The sequence below is a fragment of the Adiantum capillus-veneris genome, chromosome 8, assembly GCF_014529385.1.
Source record: "Adiantum capillus-veneris isolate H3 chromosome 8, ASM1452938v2, whole genome shotgun sequence".
NCBI lineage: Eukaryota > Viridiplantae > Streptophyta > Polypodiopsida > Polypodiales > Pteridaceae > Adiantum > Adiantum capillus-veneris.
In genome coordinates, this window is record NC_140938.1 from 25,262,171 (window position 1) to 25,282,107 (window position 19,937).

A 19,937-nucleotide genomic window follows, 5' to 3' on the forward strand; every position below is an offset into this window, starting at 1 on the left:
TCTCTCGCATATATAAAGGTTTCCCTTCAAAGCCATTACAAAATCACCAAAGTAAGACGCACAAGCCCATAAAGATGAAGTAATACTTCAGAATTGCTGAGCTGAAGAAACTCGTGAACAAGTCGATTCTCCTAACTATCACTGAGGTCCAAATCAGCTTCAAAGTTGGCGTATCTGGGCGATGATTTCGCAAACCCAGAGTATCAGAGCTAGGAAAGAGTTCTCAAGGGGTGATGCAACTCAATGCCCCTGTATCTACACTAATCAATAGTGCATGTGGCATTGATGTAAGTCCAGCTTCGCCACTGTTACAGGCTGAGATTGGCCCTTCAAGAACAAAGCCTGATTCTGGGAAAAAACACCCAACCTTCGTGAGCAGTTATGTCTGTATGTTTAGTACCAGTCATCGAATTTATGTCAAAATCACCCGTTAAGGATCACTTTTCTCTATGAGTACCCAGTAATCCCTAGTAAAACTCAAATTTTCTTGACTTTCCCTCTCCCATGTGAAATTTCTATATTGTTTGAATGGATTGTTTGAAATAATGCCCTTCAGATTATTTGAAAACCAGTGGCAGGAACAGACCTGCATCTGGCTGAAGCGTTTCTGGATCACTAGGACCAACAAGGATATCTGTAACTCCTGTCATTTGAAAACTCATGTAGGCGTTAAAGTAGTAGGGGGTGAACATTACAACAGAATCTCCAGCGTCACACAATGTGAGAACCAAGCTCACAAATGCCTGGTTGAAATGAAACAGAAGTGTGAGTTGACTGGCCAAACAAACACACAAAAAGAACTTTCACTTACACCAGAAAAGAATCTTATAAACCATCTACATTAACCTTGTGTAAGACAATATCCTACTGTTTTGAGTAAGAAGCCCTGAAGAGAAGTACGAAATAATGTTCACAACAAATTACTTGCCAAACACGAACTTTGCAACACTTCCTTTCAGTTGTTAGTCCAGACTGTATGCAATGAAGAAATTAACCAGAACACATTCCATCCTGACTACTTGGATTAGAAAATGTACATTGTGATCATAGGCCATAGGACTATCAATAGTGACTATGGAAGCAGATAGGTCCATGAACTTGAAAAATGATCTCAAGTATCTATAATGACAAGAGTAGGGGATCTAAACAACACTGTAACTAGGCATTTGAGCTCTAAAGCCTTACAATCAAAAAACAGCAAGAAATTAGACTTTGTGTGTCGCCTTGATAGGTCAAAGTCTTGTGATTATATTTATCTAAAATGTCAAGTACTCCTTCCAAGCTCCAGTGTTGACCTTTATAATCAATGAATGAAAGCCTTCACTACAAGAAGACATCTCATCGTGGCCGTCTCAGTTCAAGTCAACTGTCCCTAGGAGCAGACACACTTTTGATGAACTTTTTGCCCAATTAAACTTGATCTCCAATCATGATTTTGATGAGACATGTAATGTAGCTACCTTACTCTCAAGCACCTTCAAATAAATGGTTGGTAGGTTGGAACCAGGCCTAGCTTTTCAAATCTTTTTGTTCACCAGCCTAATGTTAATAGACAAAAGTTGTGTTTATTCGATATCTAATAGTACTATAAGTAAGATACGTCATCCCATCTTGCATCCTTTGCAAATATCAACTGTCCAGGGCAAGTCAAAAGGCTAGAAAATGTACTCAACCTGATTTGCTCCAGCTGTAACCATCACAGAAGATTTTGTCAACTTGTTTTCTGACCTCAACTGAAAGAATGTTCATGGTCAGGACAAAGTGAGACACAAGAAAGAAAAAGTGTGCATTTATGTACAACACCATATGGGAAAATTCAAGTCTCGAAAAATGACGAAAAACTCATGTACCTACCTTATGTAAAAGGGCAGTTTTCAGCTCTGGGATCCCATCATCAGGACCATAGTTGCTAACTGACGGTGAAAATACAGATTCTTTGATTTTCTCAAGAGCTTGAGTAGGTGGTTGCCAGAAAACGACTCCCTATGATACAACGACATTAAAATCTCGTAAGGCTCCCTTAGACTAACTTGTAAATGATATTTAAGCGTTGCACAGCTAAAGATTGTACCTGAGCAAGAGACATGCAGTCGGTTGTGCCACGAAACAATTCTTGGATCTGCAAAAAACCAATGTTTGATATGCCTTAATGTTAGTTGAAATATATGAACAAAATATTACGTTTTTTGTTAGAGACATTCATGCAGGCATTCCCCTTCCCACTCCTTCGTGTCTTTGCCAACGGAGAGTTGTCCGCGTAGATTTAGCTCTTTTTAAGTGAAACCCCTTGCATTGTGAGACCAAAACAACTAGCGTTTTCTCAGCATGATGACCAGCGTTTTTGGAGGCCAGCTTCAGCAATTTGCAGCCCCTTCATCAGCGTTCTCAGATCAGTCCTAGCCTCCTGATTCCGTGCCCTTGCGGTAGCAGATCCTTGCCGCTTCTGTCCCATCGCAGCAGACTTAGCCAGCGTTTGCAATTTTAGCTCTGCCAGCGTTTCCAGTTTCCAGCCTTAGCCTTGCGAGAACCCGCATCCTCTGGTTGCAGATCCTCACCAGATTTCCCGTACGACCCAAATCAGCCTGGCGTTTTCGGCTTCAGCAGAATTCAGCCAGCGTTTTTGCTTTTCAGCCCTTGCACGACTCCGTGGTTTTAGATCAGCCCCGCAGTACCGCCACAGTTATAGAACCATAGCAGAGCATCTAGCATTTTCAGACTCAGCATTGACCTTGTCGTCGTCGTCAAGTACCACAGCATCTAGAAGCATTGTACCAGACGGCATGCAATCTAAAGCAAATACGGTGTCGTCTCTTTTCTCTCTCTCTCTAGCACTTTCTTGCACACTCACTCGGGCGTTGGGAGAGGGGAAAAACTCCTTCCATTACTCAAACAAACTGTCCATAGGCAACAACTTTCCCAGTATGATGGCAATAAATGTATAGGCAATGAAGGAATGACCCTTCAGCACACCAAAACAACACTTTGGTGTGTCTTTAAGGGGTTTATAGGGGCGAGTTCAGAGAGGTTAGAGGGGAGGGAGGAGAGGTACACGCTATACTCATGGAGGTCAATGTATCTGTCGACAGAGAATTAAGAATCAGGCATTGCTAGTGCGTATACATAAGATATCTGATTATCTTAGGTGTTAGAGCTTTGATGTTAGCCCGGGCATCTTGCAACTCTTTTGTTGCCTCACAAGGTACATCAAAACCCTTTGTAGAGAAATTCACAAACAACATCTGGTGGATGAAGCTTACTTAAGTTGACCTCATTCAAGGTTAGAAACATGCCCTTTGTGGCCCTTGCAAGAAACCTCCTATACAGATTCCAGACAGTAAGATCTGCTAACCGTACAATCATTGGTCTTGCTAGAAGTTTTACAAGCCAATCTTGTGCAAAATTAACAGTACTCTACTCTTCTATCATTTCGAAAAAAGCGAATCATCTCTTCTAGAACATAGGCCACAACAAATATGATTGTCTGCTCAGCATCTACCAAGAAGCGGTAGGAACTCGGTCTAGCAACACTGGATGATCCCACATCCATGCAGCCGAAAGAGCGCGTTGGGGCTTGTCAAAGTTGCCCAAGTTAACTTCTTTTACCTGTCCAGAGAGGGCATTGTTGAAGATTTCTTTGTGGGTGAAGAGGTTGTCGCTTCTTGAAGCATAAAGGAATCATGAGCTACTTCTAGTGACCATTTTTAGGACGCTCGTAGAAGGGTAGTTGTCACGAGACTGAGACAACCACTATATATATTTGTTGGTTTCTTTCCCTTGATTTTTATTTGATTTTTGGGACCCTATTGTTGAAATCACAAATGCCCGAACATTGCATGGCCAGTGTGAAACGGTTGTTGGCCGAGAGAGTCACCCGCAGGAGTCAAGGCCAGGCAGCCACAAGATGGTTGGGCCGATCGGCACTCGAATCCGACTAGTAAAGAAGTGGCTAGGCTTAGTTTAAGTCATTTAGGCCACTCGGCAAGACTTTATAAGTTGGTGGGTATTAGGAATTAAACCAAAAGGAGCAATTGGACACATGGCAGTAGGAGGCAATCAGCAGGTCAATTGTCAAGTTCCAGAAGTCTCTCCCAAGAGGGGGCATCTATTTTTGAGTGGGGGCTCATTTTTGGACTTCAATGTGCTACACAGTGTGTGTGTGTGTGTGTGTGAGAGAGAGAGAGAGTAGTGTATGCACGTGCTCACATCTTTAATGGAAAGCTTGCCTTCTCCCTTGACTCATGTAGCGCGATGATTTCCTCTCGTGCATCTCTCTCTCCCCTCTGCACATATGGTAATGCCCCTCTAGTTGGGCTTCTCAAATGACCATGTACAGTTCTGGGGTTTCATGCGCGTTTGCCAAGGCAAGAGCCTTAAGGAACCGGATTAGCTAATTGTTAATCCCCTTCAGGTACACACAATCCCATCGCGAAGGAATGCGAAAACGGAGAGTTTTCTCGTGTGAAAACTCGTCCAATTCACAAGGGAATTACTTTTGAGACACGCGTAGATGTGTTTGCTCCGCTCAAAATGATGCGAAACAGAAAATTACAGCCTTCTGTGTTCTTTTGCAAGTTTAGGGTTTCGCACCTAAATTGCAAGGTAATGCCAGGGGAGCCTCGAGAAAGCCTTGGGTGCTTGTACGTGACAATTCGGAGAGATTCCCCGCGAGGAATCTCGTTTAATTCAAAGGGCAAGTGACCCTACAAGTGCGGGAGCTCAAGGGCTACCCACAGGAGTGATCGGCACGCAAATCAAAGCGCAAAAGAGAGAATTACAGCTTGCTGTAATTTTTTGCAGGTTTAGGGTTTTGGCCAGTTTTGATGGCTACAGTTCCACGAGCTTCAGGGAAGTGAGGGAATCACCGAAGAGGTGTTTTGGTACAAATTGGAGGCCAAAAACAGAGATTTCAGCGTGCTGTAATTTCTCGCCAGGTTTTGTGAAGTGCTATAAAGTGCATGGAAAGTCACTGTTTACTTGGGATTTTGTCCGTGGAGACTTCTACTGAGGTTATGCTGCCGAAATCGGGTTAGAGTAGGAGAATTTCAGCCCAATAAAAGTGGGACAGCTTGTAGAGGTTTATAGGTTTTTCTCAAGTGCAATAAGAATAAAGAAATACCGAAAGGGGCGCCACTCTTTGGGGCCAACAGGGTGTCACTATCTGCTTGGAAGCGCTCTAGCTATCAAGCCGTGTTTTGTTTTGAAGTGTTAATTTGAGTCACGTGTTTATTCGTGAAGTTCCTCTGTGTCACAAAGTTCAAGTAAAGTTTATCAAGTAAGGATTCGGGTGAAAGCTAAAGTCTACCGCCCTACGGGCCCGTTTCATGGTTCCGTTGCCGAGACAGAATCACTTTTTTCCTCAAAAAGTGAGCCTCGGTTGGTTTTTGGCGAAGACACAAAGCACAGGAACTTGGAATTGCATTATGGCTGACAGAGTGAATGACACCAGGGAAGAAGGTTCCTCTTTACGGGACAGACAGGTTGTTCCTCTAGTGTATGAGGTTGGCGAGATTTCACAGCCACCACTGTCTGTGCCTGTTGATGTGAATGCTCCCCAAGTTCAAGGGTTTATGACTGGACAACTAGACGAGGATGCGTTCAGGAAACGATTGGTTGCTGTTGTGAATTTCTTTTCTCGGTTGCTGCAGAATCCAAGGTTTATGGTATTTCTGCAAGCTCCACTAGTGTCACAACAGACAAGGCAACTTTCTCATCCAGAAGAGCCCGTTGATGCTCAAGCCGAGGTTCCTTATGCGTCCTAGCAAGGCAAGGAGCACTCACATGTCGCGGAGTTAGTTGGGCTCCAAGACAAATTCCTTATGTCCACAAACAGGTAGTTTCCAGAGTCCAGATGTTGGATGGACGGGGAATTAATTTTCAGGCTATGCATCAAGTTTTTCCACCACCCACGGTACATCCTGGGTATTTTGAGGGTGGATATGTGTTTCAAAGCATGGTTGGTTATGCGCCTGGTAACCAGCTGTACATGCTTTGGGGGTATGCAAGGCATGATGCCAAACCCCATGTATGATAACATTGGTATCCAACAAGGGTTTCAATGAAATCAGGGCCAGTTTGGGGTGCCACAAGCCGCTTTTGATTTGGCTAGTTTTTTCTACTAGCAGGCACATATGGCATCAGGGATCCAAAATGTTAACGGCCAAGGGGCACAGACAATCCCCACCACGATACCCATGTTGAAGAAAATTCCCTATGAAAATTTGGGAGCACTGGAAAAGCCAAAACCATACAAGGAAGGTGGTGTAGCTGTAAAGTTTGATACCTTCAGTGGTTTCAAGGATAAGGCAAAGGCTCTTACTTTCCTCCGGCAGTTTGACACAACTTATGCAAAGGGGAATTTTACAGAGGCCTCCAAGGTCAAGAACCTCCAAGGTCAAGAACCTCCAAGGTCAAGAAAACTGCCACCTTTTTGAAAGGAAATGCACGTTCATGGTGGACGACACTGTTGATACAAGGACAAGCACCCGCCACATGGGTTTACTTCAAGCAAATGTTTGCATCTGCATGGTTGAAAAATAAATTTGAAACCAATGTCATGACCGATTGGCACCAACTCAGTGCAGCTTCTTGCGAAAGCTTAGATGAGTACAATCGAAAGTTTTGTAAAGCATTGCTTTCAATAACTTCCTACACGTTCATGCCATTGACAGAGCAGATGAAACCAGCCCGTAGGGCGGTAGACGTAGACTCTTGCCTCGGCAATCGCACATGAACCCACACAATTGTACATACAGATGAAAATTCCTCGAGCGGGGCATCACATTTCTGTATTCAAAGGGGAGAGAGGTGCACGAGAGCAAATTCATTGCGCTACATAGTGCAAGGGAGAAGGCAAGCTTTCCATTAAAGCTTCATCACCTGCACCAATTACTCACACTGTAGAGCTCACCATGTGTAAAATCAGCCTCCTCTCTTCATTTGGACGCCCCCCTCTTCATGCTGACTTCGCATGTTTGCTCAAGCGCCGCCATGTGTCCACTTAGCCTCTTTTGAGTTAATTCCTAGTACCCACTGACTTATAAGTGTTGCTAGGGGGCCCAAATGACTTTGAATTGATCCTAGACACCCTTTTACTGCTCGGATTCAAGTGCCGGTCGGCCCGACCATCTCGTGGTGACCTACCCTTCCCAACTGCAGGTGAAACTCTCAGTTGTCGGTCGTTTCACACCGGCCACGCATTTGTGACTTCAAAAAGAGGGTCCCAAAAAGAAAATTAAAAATCATCAAAAAGAAACCAACAACTAAGGTTAGCAGTTGCCACATCCTCATGACATACCCCCCTCTTGAAATCGGAAGCATCCTACATTGCATGCTAATATGCATGCCATTGATGATCTTGTGTTGTTAGCACCTTTTATCATCGCATGCACCCGCAAGAAAGGTCATAACACATAGATACAAATGACTTAATGAGACCTTTATACTTTTGTCATTTCCATCTATTATCAAAGTGAACATTATACCTTTAACACTTGAAGAGCGCTGCACACTTCTATTACACTGAATCCATATGTACACTTGATGTGCTAGCTCTATCATTACCCCTCCTTTGCTGTCACAAAGTGATGACATGGCGGACAGCAAAAACCCTAATTTCTGCCAGAAATCCTAAAATTCCTGCAAACCCTAATTTTTGCCAAAAACCCGAAAATCGCTGAGGCTTTTTTTTTTTTTTTTAATTGAAAATGATGAGCGACGCAAATTTTTCTTTTTCTCTACAATATGAGAAAGAGAGAGAGAATGCTTTTGCTTTCAAGTTTTGACTCTCTGTGAGAGAGAGAGAGAGCAATTGCTTTTGATTTGAAGCTTTTGGGGCTCTGCTTTTGGGCATCCCTTGTAACCTTTAACTTAGTGGTGAGAGTCTCACTTCTCAGAGCATCTGGACGCAGAGTCTGAGAGTGAAACCCTAACCGCTCTCTTGTACTTTGATGATTGATTAATACAAAAAGAAATACCGAAAGGGGCGCCAGTCTTTGGGGCCAATATCTCTAGGCACGGAACTCCGTCGGGCCAATGCAAATCTATTGTGATCTGTGAATTGTTTTGAAGTGGTTATTTGGTGCTGTCGCGGTTGATTCTTGACTTGGAGTGTCCAAGTCTGTTACAGTGGTATCAGAGCACGGCCGATTTCTCTTCTACAAGAAATACGATCCCCGAATTTTCTTTCCCGCGGCACCTATGGCTTCAGGCAATGATCAGTCGACTCCCTCTGCATATGGAGATGCGGGCAAGGATCACAACGAAGATTCCGGCAGAGAGTATGGCCCGCCTTGGCCTACTTAGGCGGAGCGGCAAGAGATGGAGCGTCGCCAGTTGATCGGCGATGCAACAAAGATGATGCTCAATTTTGCCAAGGACCCGAAGATGGCAAAATATATGAACCAGACCTCTTTGGAAGAGGTACAGACGGAGTGACAGAGAACCACAACACCACCCCCGAAACCCGCTCTCAAGAAACCTTTTGCCTCCAAGGAATATACGGAGAAGGAACTGGAGAACATGGTTGATGCACGGATTGCTCAGCTTTTCGACGTGCAAAAGAAGGACAAAAAGCACGGCAAAAAGCAGAAGAAAGGCACTGACTTCCCGGGATATTTGGGTCGTCGGTCGACATTTGACAAGGCAAAGAAACAGAAGAAGCGTGTTCGATTTGAAGGAGTAACCAATTCTTCTTCTTCTTCTTCTTCTGATAGTTCTTCTAGCTCCTCGGATTCGAGCGAAGAAGACAGAAAAGGTAAAAAGCAAAGCAAGAAACAAAGCTTCGGAAAGGGCAAGAAGAAGGCTACATCTCGCCCAGAGACTGACAGTTTTACTGAGGACTTATCTACAGGCAGCTCAGATTCTGATCATGGAAACTTTTATGCGAACAACAAGAATTTTTTACAAAGCCAACCAGTATGACTTTCTCGAAGATGAAAGCAAGAAAGTCCGAGAGTTTAAGGAAGGTGGCCACTCGATCAAGTTTGATACTTTTCAGGATGCTCAGATGCTTCGAAGGCTTTGTCTTTTATACAGCAGTTTGACATCGCTTTCGCGGGAGGACGCTATTCAGAGCACTCCAAGATTCGGAGAGCTACCTCTTACCTTAAGGGGAATGCTCGTACTTGGTGGTCCACGCTTCTTTTAAACAGAGATCCGAGATCACTGCTTGGAACATAAGTCAGCTTCTATTCAGGAGTTGATGAGTCATGCGAAGCGGGGCTTTGCCATTCACTCTGGCAATCTGACCTACCCCACAGATGAGGCCATGACACAACGAGCCAAATAATGAAAGTAGAAAGAAAAAGAGCAACCCAAAGAAAAATGATGCACCACCCAAGCTTACTCCTGAGGAGAGAGCTCGCTTCATCAAAGAGGGGAAGTGCTTTGGAAGCGGGGAACAGGGACATATCTCCGCGAAGTGCCCTAATAAGGCACAGAAAGAACAGAATGATAAAGACGACGACAGGTCTGAGAGTTCGAGAGCAACTGAGGAATGTGGTAGAAAAGGCAGATAGAAAAGCAGAACTCGTACCACATGGCGTGGAACCTGCACCGCCTCTAATGAATGGAAGTACAAACTTTGCCGCTTTTGGGGCAAAGTGAAGGATCAGGAAGCTCTTTTGAAGGAGCCAAGGCCAACTTCTTTTCACTTGGAATTGGCGGCTCGATTTGGAATTACGCCCGACAGACTGACGCCACAGGCAGAGGTAGTTCGACTGGCACCCGGATGGGATGTTGCCATTACACCGAGCATTGGCAAACTTTGTTTGCAATGATAGGGGTGTTCAGGGCACGCGAGTGACATTCTACTCAGGATCCCTTGGTACCACAAGAACTACGCCGTGGTTGACTACCGGGCCGAGAAAGCGACTTTGATAAATGAAGGGCTTAGAGATTGTACTTGATGAACTTCAGTTTCTTACTCATTCTTTTGGGAGAGAACTGAACGTTGGATAAAGGTTGAATATGTTTTGACCTGATCTAAAGAACGCCAAGATTTTTCTCCACACTCATGCCGATTGCTTTTCAGAGGGCCTGAAGATCATACCATTGATCTGATACCTGGAAGCACGTCACCAAACCGGCCACCCTACTGTGTGAGCCGAGCACAGAATGAAGAGATTATGAACCAAGTGAAAGACCTCTTGGAAAAGGGTCTTGTCCAGCCTAGTACTTCACCGTATTGCTCTCCAGTGTTGTTGGTTTTGAAGAAAGACGGATCTTGGAGAATGTGCATCGATTATAGCGCTCTCAACAAAATCACCATCAAGAACAGATTTCCAATTCCTAGGATCGATGATATACTTGACAGGTTACAGGGATCCTCGTGCTTTAGCGGGATTGACTTGAAGAGTGGATATCATCAAATCAGGATAGCGCCAGGAGATGTCTACAAGACAGCTTTTCGGACGACTTTTGGGTTATTTGAGTTTTTGGTGATGCCTTTTGGCCTAACCAATGCTCCTGCGACATTTAACCGAATGATGGACAGGATTTTTCGAGAGTACAGGCTATTTGTTGGCACTTTCTTTGACGACACCATTGTTTTCTCCAAGAATGAGGCAGAACACAGAGATCATCTGCTTCAAGTCTTTCAGGCATTATGAGATCACACGTTAGTGATTAATGCAAAGAAAAGTGAATTTTTCCTACCAGAGATACACTTTTTGGGACACATAGTGTCAGCAGCAGCAGGAGTGCAAATGGACCCGGCCAAGATAGAGACTATCCGTGATTGGCCCGATTTGAGGAATGTCCATGAAGTTAGAAGCTTCTTGGGACTGTGTTCGTACTACAGGCGGTTCATACGAAAGTTTACAAAGGTTGCTTCCCCTTTGCATACCTTGACACAGAAAGGAGTACCTTTTTCGTGGGGACCCACAGAGGTGATTGCCTTTCGGACATTGAAAGAGAAATTGACTACGGGACCTATTTTGACTTTGCCGGACTTGCAGAAGTCATTTGAAGTATATTGTGATGCTTGTGGTCGTAGTCTAGGTGCGGTCTTGATGCAAGAAGGCTATGTCATAGCTTACGAGAGCCGTTTGTTCTCTAGGCCGGAGATGACAGCACAGATTTATGAGAAAGAGCTTATCCATGCTCTTACTCAGTGGCAGCATTACCTACTCGGAGCGGATTTTACTGTCTTTACAGACCATCACAGTTTGCGCTACTTCTTGTCACGGAAGCAGCTTTCGGAAAAGCAGATGCGGTGGGCGAACATCTTGTCACAGTTCCACTTCCAAATTGTCCATGTGCAGGGACAAAAGAATGTGGTGGCAGATGCTTTGTCTCGGAAACCGTTGGTTCTGGCTGTTTCCGCGATACATCATAGGAGCTTCGAGGATATGGTCGACCAGTATGCCACAGATACAGATTTTGCAGATATTTTCACACGAATACGGGATGGGGAGACAGCAGTTGGATACTCCCTTCGGGAAGGCTACTTGATGAAAAAGACTATGTTGTGCGTTACACAGCCGTTGAGGGATAAGGTTATGACTGAATGCCACTGTCCACCTTTTACAGGTCACCGCGGCATTGCTACCACCATGAAAGGGATACAGAGATACTTCTGTTGGCCGTGACTCAAAAAGGACGTGGAAGAGTTGTGCGAAGTTGCTTGGTATGCCAGAAGGTCAAGTTTGACAGGTATAAGGCACAGGGATTGTTACAGCCTTTACCCATACCCACCCACCCCTGGGAAAATATTGAAATGGATTCCATTTTTTGATCTCCCGAGAACACAGAATGATCACGATGATTTTCAGATTACATGGCACGTCTGAGACGATTGTCTCTAACAGAGACCCCAGATTTATGAGTTTGTTTTGGAAGGCAATTTGGGAGAACATTGGCATACAATTGCAGTTCTCGTCATCGTTCCACTTGCAGACTGACGGGCAATTTGAGATTGCCAATTCAGTGATTTTAGATTTATTGAAGTCTTGTATCTCGGATCAGAAGACTCAATGGGAAAAGAACTTACCTTTGGTGGAATTTTCCTACAATAATACGATCCACTCTTCGACGGGGAAGACGCCATGTGAGATTGTTGAAAGTGCTACGAAGGTTCCATCCTTCCTGAGCACGAAAGATTAGATATTTGAAGCGGATGAATATTTGCGAGATTTGGATATGGCTTTTGCCGAGGTTCGCGAGACTTTGCAAGAGTCTCAAGAACGACAGAAAAAGGCAGCGGATCGCCATCGTCGCGACTTGAAACTGAAGGAGGATTATTGGGTGCTCTTACTTTTGAGAAGGCACGCCTACGAAAGAAAAAGGGAAAGGAGAGGTTTTTTCCAAAGCTTAGTATGCGATACTACGGACCTTTCCAGATCACTGACAAGATACATGATGTCTCCTTCCGATGCCAGATACTTGGAGGATTCATAATGCATTGCATGTGAGTCTCTTGAACCCTGTTAAGGGTGATGTGCCTGATGATGGGGAGCCTGATGAGCAACCCGAAGTGGAAGAAAACGAGGAGATCCTTGTTCCTGAACAGATTTTGGCACATAACGATACGAAGAAAGGTAAAGCCCGAAGGCGGTTCTTGGTTTAGTTCAAGAACTTTCCTGCATTTGATGTGAAGTGATGGAGGAGGAGGACATAGGAGATACTCCTCGGATTGTGAAACTTTACCTCGATGTTTTGGTTTAGCATAGTCTACTCCAAACGGAACCCAAAAACTCGGCTTGGCCGAAGATCTGGTGCAGTGGGATGCACAAGAGGGGAGTTACTCCGCTCCTTTGTCAACAGATGCCTTGATTTTGATACTAAAGTCACTGATGTCTCTTTGAGCTTCAGGGATACTGAGAGCTGACAATATTCTGCTAGACGACTTTATGAAATGGAATTCCTGATAACGATACTGATTTGTTCTTGACTTCTTTTGAGTGCAGGAACTGATAGCCGAAATGACTGCAGCATTTTGGTCTGATTGATCTCGAATAGACATGGTTGCAATAGGGGTTAGTCAATCGGACATCGATGAGGTCCCGATTGGACCTAGATGTGATTGCTAGCTACATTGCCGATAAATCATGGTCTAAGATCCGAATGAATGTTGAATGTCATGTGATGTCCTGTGATGTCTGGTGATGTCCTGTGATGTCGTGTGATGTGACTGTCGATTTTGTACATGTGCTAGATGTGTGTTCCTAGTACGTAGGTACTAACAGTCAGTGTCTGCTAAGACGGTTTATGGCTTTTGTCAGTTTTGCAGGCGTAATCGCGGTCGATTACAATGCTTTCAAGAGGGGGGGTATGTCACAAAGTGATGACGTGGCGGACAGCAGAAACCCTAATTTCCAGAAATCACGGAGGCTATTAAAAATAATAATAATAATAATAATAATTTGAAAATGATGAGCGACGCAAATTTTGCTTTTTCTCTACAATATGAGAAAGAGAGAGAGAATGCTTTTGCTTTCAAGTTTTGACTCTCTGTGAGAGAGAGAGAGAGAGAGAGAGAGAGAGAGAGAGAGAGAGAGAGAGAGAGAGAGAGAGAGAGAGAGCAATTGCTTTTGATTTGAAGCTTTTGGGGCTATGCTTTTGGGCATCCCTTGTAACCTTTAAATTAGTGGTGAGGGCCTCACTTCTCAGAGCATCTGGACGCAGAGTCTGAGAGTGAAACCCTAACCGCTCTCTTGTACTTTGATGATTGATTAATACAAAAAGAAATACCGAAAGGGGCGCCAGTCTTTGGGGCCAATATCTCTAGGCACGGAACTCCGCCAGGCCAGTGCAAATCTATTGTGATCTGTGAATTGTTTTGAAGTGGTTATTTGGTGCTGTCGCGGTTGATTCTTGACTTGGAGTGTCCAAGTCTGTTACATTTGCATATAATGGGTTGAGGCATACGTGGGTCGTAACCCAAAGGCCTCCAGGTAAAGTTGCAATACATTTGGTGATTCTAACAATTCATGCTCTTCCATCCACTTTGCATCCATAGGTGGATAGTTCTTGAACTTCACCAAATAGCGTCTTGCAACCTGTCCCTTAACTTTTCTTTCTTCATGTGTCAAAATCTGCTCAGGTATCAAGATCTCATCAAGTTCATCGACCTCTGGCTGATCTTCCTATGGCATATCTTCTCGCACATCACCCACAAAGGGTCTTAGAAGACTCACGTGAAACGCATTATGAATCTTCCAAGTGTCAGGAAATTTCAGCCTATAAGCAACATCGCTGATCTGATCAAGCGCTTGAAAAGGCCCATAAACAGTAACGCATGCTGAGCTTCAGGAACAACCTTTCCTTGCCCTTCATCTTCTTTAACCTTCCCTTTTCAAACCATAAAAGTACCCAATCACCAAGTGAAAACAGTAATTCACGACGGTGACAATCAACAGCCATTTTCTGCTTTGCCTAAGTCTTCTAGGCAACTTTGATTTTCTTATACATTTCATCCATGTATTCAACATATCGATCTCCCTCAAAGATCTTGTCCTTTGAATGCAAAATGGGAGGAACCTTTTTGCCACCTTCAACGATCTCAAAAGGTGCCTTGCATGTGGACGAATGCACCGTATTGTTGTACACATACTCAAGCATAGGCAAATATTGTTCCAACTTGCCCTTATTATCTGACACATAACATTTCAACGGATCCAAGAAAATAGAATTAGCCTCTTCTGACTGTCCATCAGTTTGTGGATGAAACGCAGACGAGAACTTCAGCGTAGTGCCCATGTTCTCAAACAATCCTCTCCAAAACAAACTTGTCATGCGAGGATCACGATCACTGACAATCGATTGTGGCATACCATGGTACTTAAACACATTGTACATGAACAACCATGCCATCTGGTCAGATTTTATCTTCATCCTGATAAAATGGGCTTGCAAATAATGGTCCATATACCATCATTCCTTGTCGGCATTCTTGGAAGATCAAAGATAAAATCCATAGCAATGCTTTCACGTGGCTTATCCGGAATCGGCAGTGGCTGTAATAGCCCTGGTGCCTTTTGCCTGTCAAACTTGACCTTTTGGCAAATCACGCATGCTCGCACACAGGCATCCACATCTCTCCTCAAAGTAGGCCAATAAAAGAATGTCTCTACCGCTTTCACTGTCGCATCAATTCCACGATGCCCTGCATACGGTGGGACATGACTTTCTACCATGACCTTATGTCGCAATGGCCTAGTGACGCAAAGTCTGCCATGCATCATCATAAAACCGTCTTTGAGGAGATAGTGCCATGACGTTGCCCATCTTGCAACTGTTCAAAGATCCTTGCAAAATCTTCATCAGTAGCATAATGTTCCTTCATGTCATCAAGCTCATGATGATAAGGAATTGACACAACTGAAATGTGGCTTCCTTGATAACCCATCGGCCACAACATTCTTCTTGCCTTCCACATGCATAATCTGGAAGTGAAACATAGAAAGAATGTTTGCCCATCGCATATGCTTTTCGGATAACTTTGACTGTGTCAAGAAGTATCGCAAGGCCTGATGATCTGTCTCGACAACAAAATCAGCACCTGGCAGGTAGTGCTTCCAACTAGAGAGCGCATGAATGATGGCCAATAGCTCTTTCTCATAGTCTTTTCTGGCCCTTGCCAGAATTTGCTCTCGTAAGCTACTACCCGACCGTCTTGCATTAGCATTGCTCCGATGCTATTGCCACACATGTCACACTAGACCACAAATGACTTCTTAAGATCTGGTAAAACAATCACTGGATCTGAAGTGAACTTTTCCTTTAAGAGACTGAAAGCTGAAATCTCTTTTTGGGTCCATTTGAAAGTGACCTTTTTCTTTTGCAAAGCATGAAGAGGGGAAGCTATCTCTCCAAAATTCTTGATAAACCTTCTATAGTATGAGCACAATCCCAAGAAGCTTCCGACATCGTGCACAATCTTTAAGTCTGGCCATGTCTTAATACGTTCAACCTTTGAGGGATCCATTTGGACACCATCCTTTTGGCCAAGAAAGTGATTCTCTTCTAAGAAGAACTCGCTTTTCTTAGGATTGACAAGTAACATGTGACTGTGCAGCACTTCCAACACATGGTAAGTGATGCCTATGCTCCTCTTCATTTTTCGAATAGACTATCATGTCATCAAAGAATGTGCCAACAAACTTTTGATGCAAGCGGAAAATCCGGTCCATCATCCTATTAAACGTAGCACGAGCATTTGTAAGACCAAAGGGCATCACTAGGAACTCCTAAAGACCAAAGGTCATCCTAAACGCAGTCTTGTGCACATCCTTTGGCCTTATGCGAATTTGATGGTACCCACTCTTAAGGTCTATTCTGCTGAAAATTGCAGCACCCTCTAAAGGTCAAGAATATCATCAATCCTTGGGATAGGAAACCTGTTCTTGATGGTATTCTCATTCAACGCACGGTAGTCAATACACATGCGGCAAGAGCCATCTTTCTTCTGCACTAGGAGCACTGGAGAGCAAAAACGTAAAGAACTAGGCTGAATCAGCCCCTTCTCTAAAAACTACTCAACCTAGCCCATAATCTCTTTCTGTTGAGCCACACTATCCTGTAGGAACGTCTGTTTGGTGGGCTACACCCTGGCACCAAATCTATCCCATGGTCCTCAGGCCTCTCCGGCGGCAATTGTGACGGTAATGAATCAAAAACGCAAAAATGTTAACCTTTCTTTATCAAACACAGATAAATTTAACTGACAACTATCTGAAACATCACGTGCAAAAATCAAGTACGTAGAAAGATGATTCTTAATTACAGAAGTGATAGCCGAAGCAGATACAATAGGGACAGACTCCCCTTTGAGCTTTACATCCAAAACATGAGTTTTGCCCATACGTTGAAGGGTGATCGTTTTGCTGAAGACATCCAGCACGCCATGTATCTTGAACATCCACGGGATTCCCAGTAGCACATCACACCCTTCCAATGGCATGATATAGAACTCTTCTGTGCCCACATATAACTGAATATGCAAACGCAGCTTTCCAATGATGGGAGTAACACACTCTGAGCGGCCAAGACATGCCAACCCTGCCTTTGCCGTGTACGGTGTACCCCATCTCTTAGCTCTGATGCCCAGCTTCAGCGCTAACTCTAGTGAGATAAAGTTGTCTTTGGCACCTGGATCAAAATAGATGAGTGTCGTCTGGTCTCTGACTTTACCCCATGCTCTGCATAACTCGCCGGCATCCATGCTTGGCCTCTTTATCATCCGAGTCAACTGGTCTTTTCCTTTGTGGACAATCTGTAGCAAAGTGACCAGGTTGCTCGCATATAAAGCATTTATTCTCAGCCATAAAGACCTTCTTTTCCTCGAGCGACTTACGCACAAAAGCTTCCTTTTCTTGTTTCTTTGTCTGCGCTCCAGAAGTCCCGGCCGAGTCCTTGTCCTTGTTGACCTTTTCTGACCCCTGTGACGCTTCAAGAGCCGTTTTCACAAAGAGCTTCTTTGCTGAATTTTTATTTTGCTGCCTCCCTTTCACGTTGCCCGGAAACCCACTGTCCTCTCCCTTCAACAAGGCAAGACCAGTGTTGGCAACTTCCATAAGCTGAGTGAGGGTAGCCACTTTGTTCTTTGTACAGTAATCTCGAAGCCCTTTAGGCAGCCCACAACAATACTTCTTAATCTGCTCTGTCAGTGGCACAAACCTGTAGGAGGTTACTGAGAGCAACGTTTTGCAAGACCTCCGATTGTACTCCTATAGGATCTTGCAAGTAGCCACGGTGAGTTGGTGCCGATCCGTCATGACATCGGCTTCAAATTCATTTGACAGCCACACAGATGCAAACATTTGCTTGAAGTATACCCATGTGGTGGGTGCTTGTATCATGTAAGCGCATTGTCTTTCAAGAAAGTGGCAGATTTCCTAACCTTAGAGGCCTCTGTAAAATTCCCTCTTGCATAAGTTGTATCAAATTGTTGGAGAAAAGTAAGAGCCTTTGCCTTATCCTCAAAGCCGTTGAAAGTGCTAAACTTTACAGCTGCGCCACCTTCTTTGTAAGCTTTTGGCTTTTCCAGTGCCCCCAAATTGTCATAAGGAATTTTTTTGCAACATGGGCACTGTAATAGGGGTTATCGGCATTCCTTGGCCATTGACGTTTTGCTTCATAAGTACCATATCTAGCTGCTGTCCAGAAAATCCAGCCATTGCAAAATTGCCCTCTGGCACCCCAAACTGGCCCTAATTGCTCTAAAAGCCTTGCTGCATGCCGATATTACCATACAAGGGGTTTGGCACCATGCCTTGCATACCCCCAAACACTGTTCCCGGCATATATTGCTGATTTCCAGGCACACAACCAGCCATGCTCTGAAACATTGATCCACCCCCAAAATAAACCCAAGATGTAACGTGGGTGGTGGAAAAACCTTTTGCATTGCTTCGAAACTGGTTCCCTGTCCATTTAACGCAACATGTGGACTCTGAAAGGTTGCGGTCTGAACTTGCAAAACCTATGGACTTATAAGTTGGCATCCTAACCACCTGTTCATGGACGAAAGGAACCTTTCTTGGAGCCCCTGACTCCACAACGTGCGAGTGCTCCCTATCCTGCTGGGACGCATGAAGTACCTAGGCTTGAGCCTCAGCCGGCTCTACTGGATGTGTGAGTTGCCTTGTTTGTTGTAGCACTGGTGGCGCTTGCAAAAACTCCATAAACCTTGGGTTACGCACCAGTCGAGAAAACATATTCACAGCGGCAACCAACTGAGTCCTAAACGCATCATTTTCAAGCTGCCCAGTCATAAAGCCCTGCACTGGTGGAGCATTCACATCAACAAGAGGTACACACAGATGTGGCCGTGAACTCTCGCCAACCTCAAACATTGTAGGAATTACCTGCCTGTCTTGTGAAGAGGAACCCTCTTCCATAATGCCTTTCCCTTTGTTGGCCATAGTGTAATCCCGTGTTCCTGTACTCTCTGTCTTCGCCGCAAACCAACCAAGGCTCACTTCTTGAGGAAAAAGTGATTCTGTCCCGGCGATCGAACCATGAAACCGGCCTGTAGGGCGGTAGACGTAGCTTTCACCCGAAACTCTACTTTAGACTTTAGGACGCAGAGAAAACTTTGCAAATAAAAACCTATAACACGAATTGATACTTGAAACACACACGGCTTGGAAGCTAGAGCGCTACCAAGCAAACGCCGACACCTGTTGGCCCCAAAGACTGGGGCCCCTTTCGGTAATTCTTTATTATATTCAAACAGGGAATAAAACTTGTGATTTCCTACGAGCTGTCCCCCATAATCCGGGCTAAAAATGACCTGTTCTGGCCCGATTTCGGCAACATAACAGTACTAGGACGCTTCACAGACAATATCCCCACGCAAAAAGTGACTTTCCCGACGCATACGGACACTTTGCAAAACCTGGCGAGAATCTGCAGCACGCTGAATTCTCTGTTTTCTGCCCTGAAATGCGCCAGATCACCTGCACAACAGTCCCCTCGCGTCCCAAGACCTCCAAGGGGTATTACGGACCCTTTAGGGCGGAAACCCTAAACTTGCAAAAATACACATAGGCTGTATTTCTCTCTTTTAGGCTCTGTTTCGCAAGGCGGTCACATCTATAGCAAGTCCTCGAGCTCCCGCACCTGTAGGGCTACTTGCCCTTTAATTCGAACGAGATTTCTCGTGTGAAATCTCCCCGAATTCACTTGTACCTGCGGGGGATTAGCAACTAGCTAATCCAATACATGTGCAAGAGGCTCTTGCCTCGGCAATCGCATATGAACCCACACAATTGTACATACAGATGAAAAGCCCTCGAGCTAGGCATCACGTTTCTATATTCAAAAGGGGAGAGAGGTGCACGAGAGCAGAATCATCGCGCTACATAGTGCAAGGGAGAAGGCAAGCTTTCCATTAAAGCTTCATCAACTGCACCAACTACTCACACACACTGTAGAGCTCACCATGTGTAAAATCAGCCTCCTCTCTTGATTTGGGCGCCCCCTCTTCATGCTGG

The 19,937-nt window shown here is 44.6% G+C and overlaps 2 protein-coding genes across 2 annotated transcripts in view; one reads left to right on the forward strand and one right to left on the reverse strand.

Annotated features, from left to right (window-relative positions):
• LOC147451819 (Pyridoxal phosphate (PLP)-dependent transferases superfamily protein) overlaps window positions 1-19,937 on the reverse strand; it is a 213,511-nt gene that overhangs the window by 158,672 nt on the left and 34,902 nt on the right. Inside the window, exons 2-5 of the mRNA XM_086517685.1 lie at window positions 2,072-2,119; window positions 1,855-1,983; window positions 1,674-1,733; window positions 587-743 (exon numbers count right to left, since the gene is read on the reverse strand). Of these exons, the coding sequence (XP_086373811.1) occupies window positions 587-743; window positions 1,674-1,733; window positions 1,855-1,983; window positions 2,072-2,119 (394 nt within the window). The remainder of the gene's footprint in view (window positions 1-586; window positions 744-1,673; window positions 1,734-1,854; window positions 1,984-2,071; window positions 2,120-19,937) is intronic.
• The window catches only part of LOC147451822 (uncharacterized), a 29,653-nt gene continuing 15,273 nt past the window's right edge, over window positions 5,558-19,937 (forward strand). Inside the window, exons 1-2 of the mRNA XM_086518737.1 lie at window positions 5,558-6,374; window positions 6,407-6,694. Of these exons, the coding sequence (XP_086374863.1) occupies window positions 6,129-6,374; window positions 6,407-6,694 (534 nt within the window). The 5' untranslated portion in view covers window positions 5,558-6,128. The remainder of the gene's footprint in view (window positions 6,375-6,406; window positions 6,695-19,937) is intronic.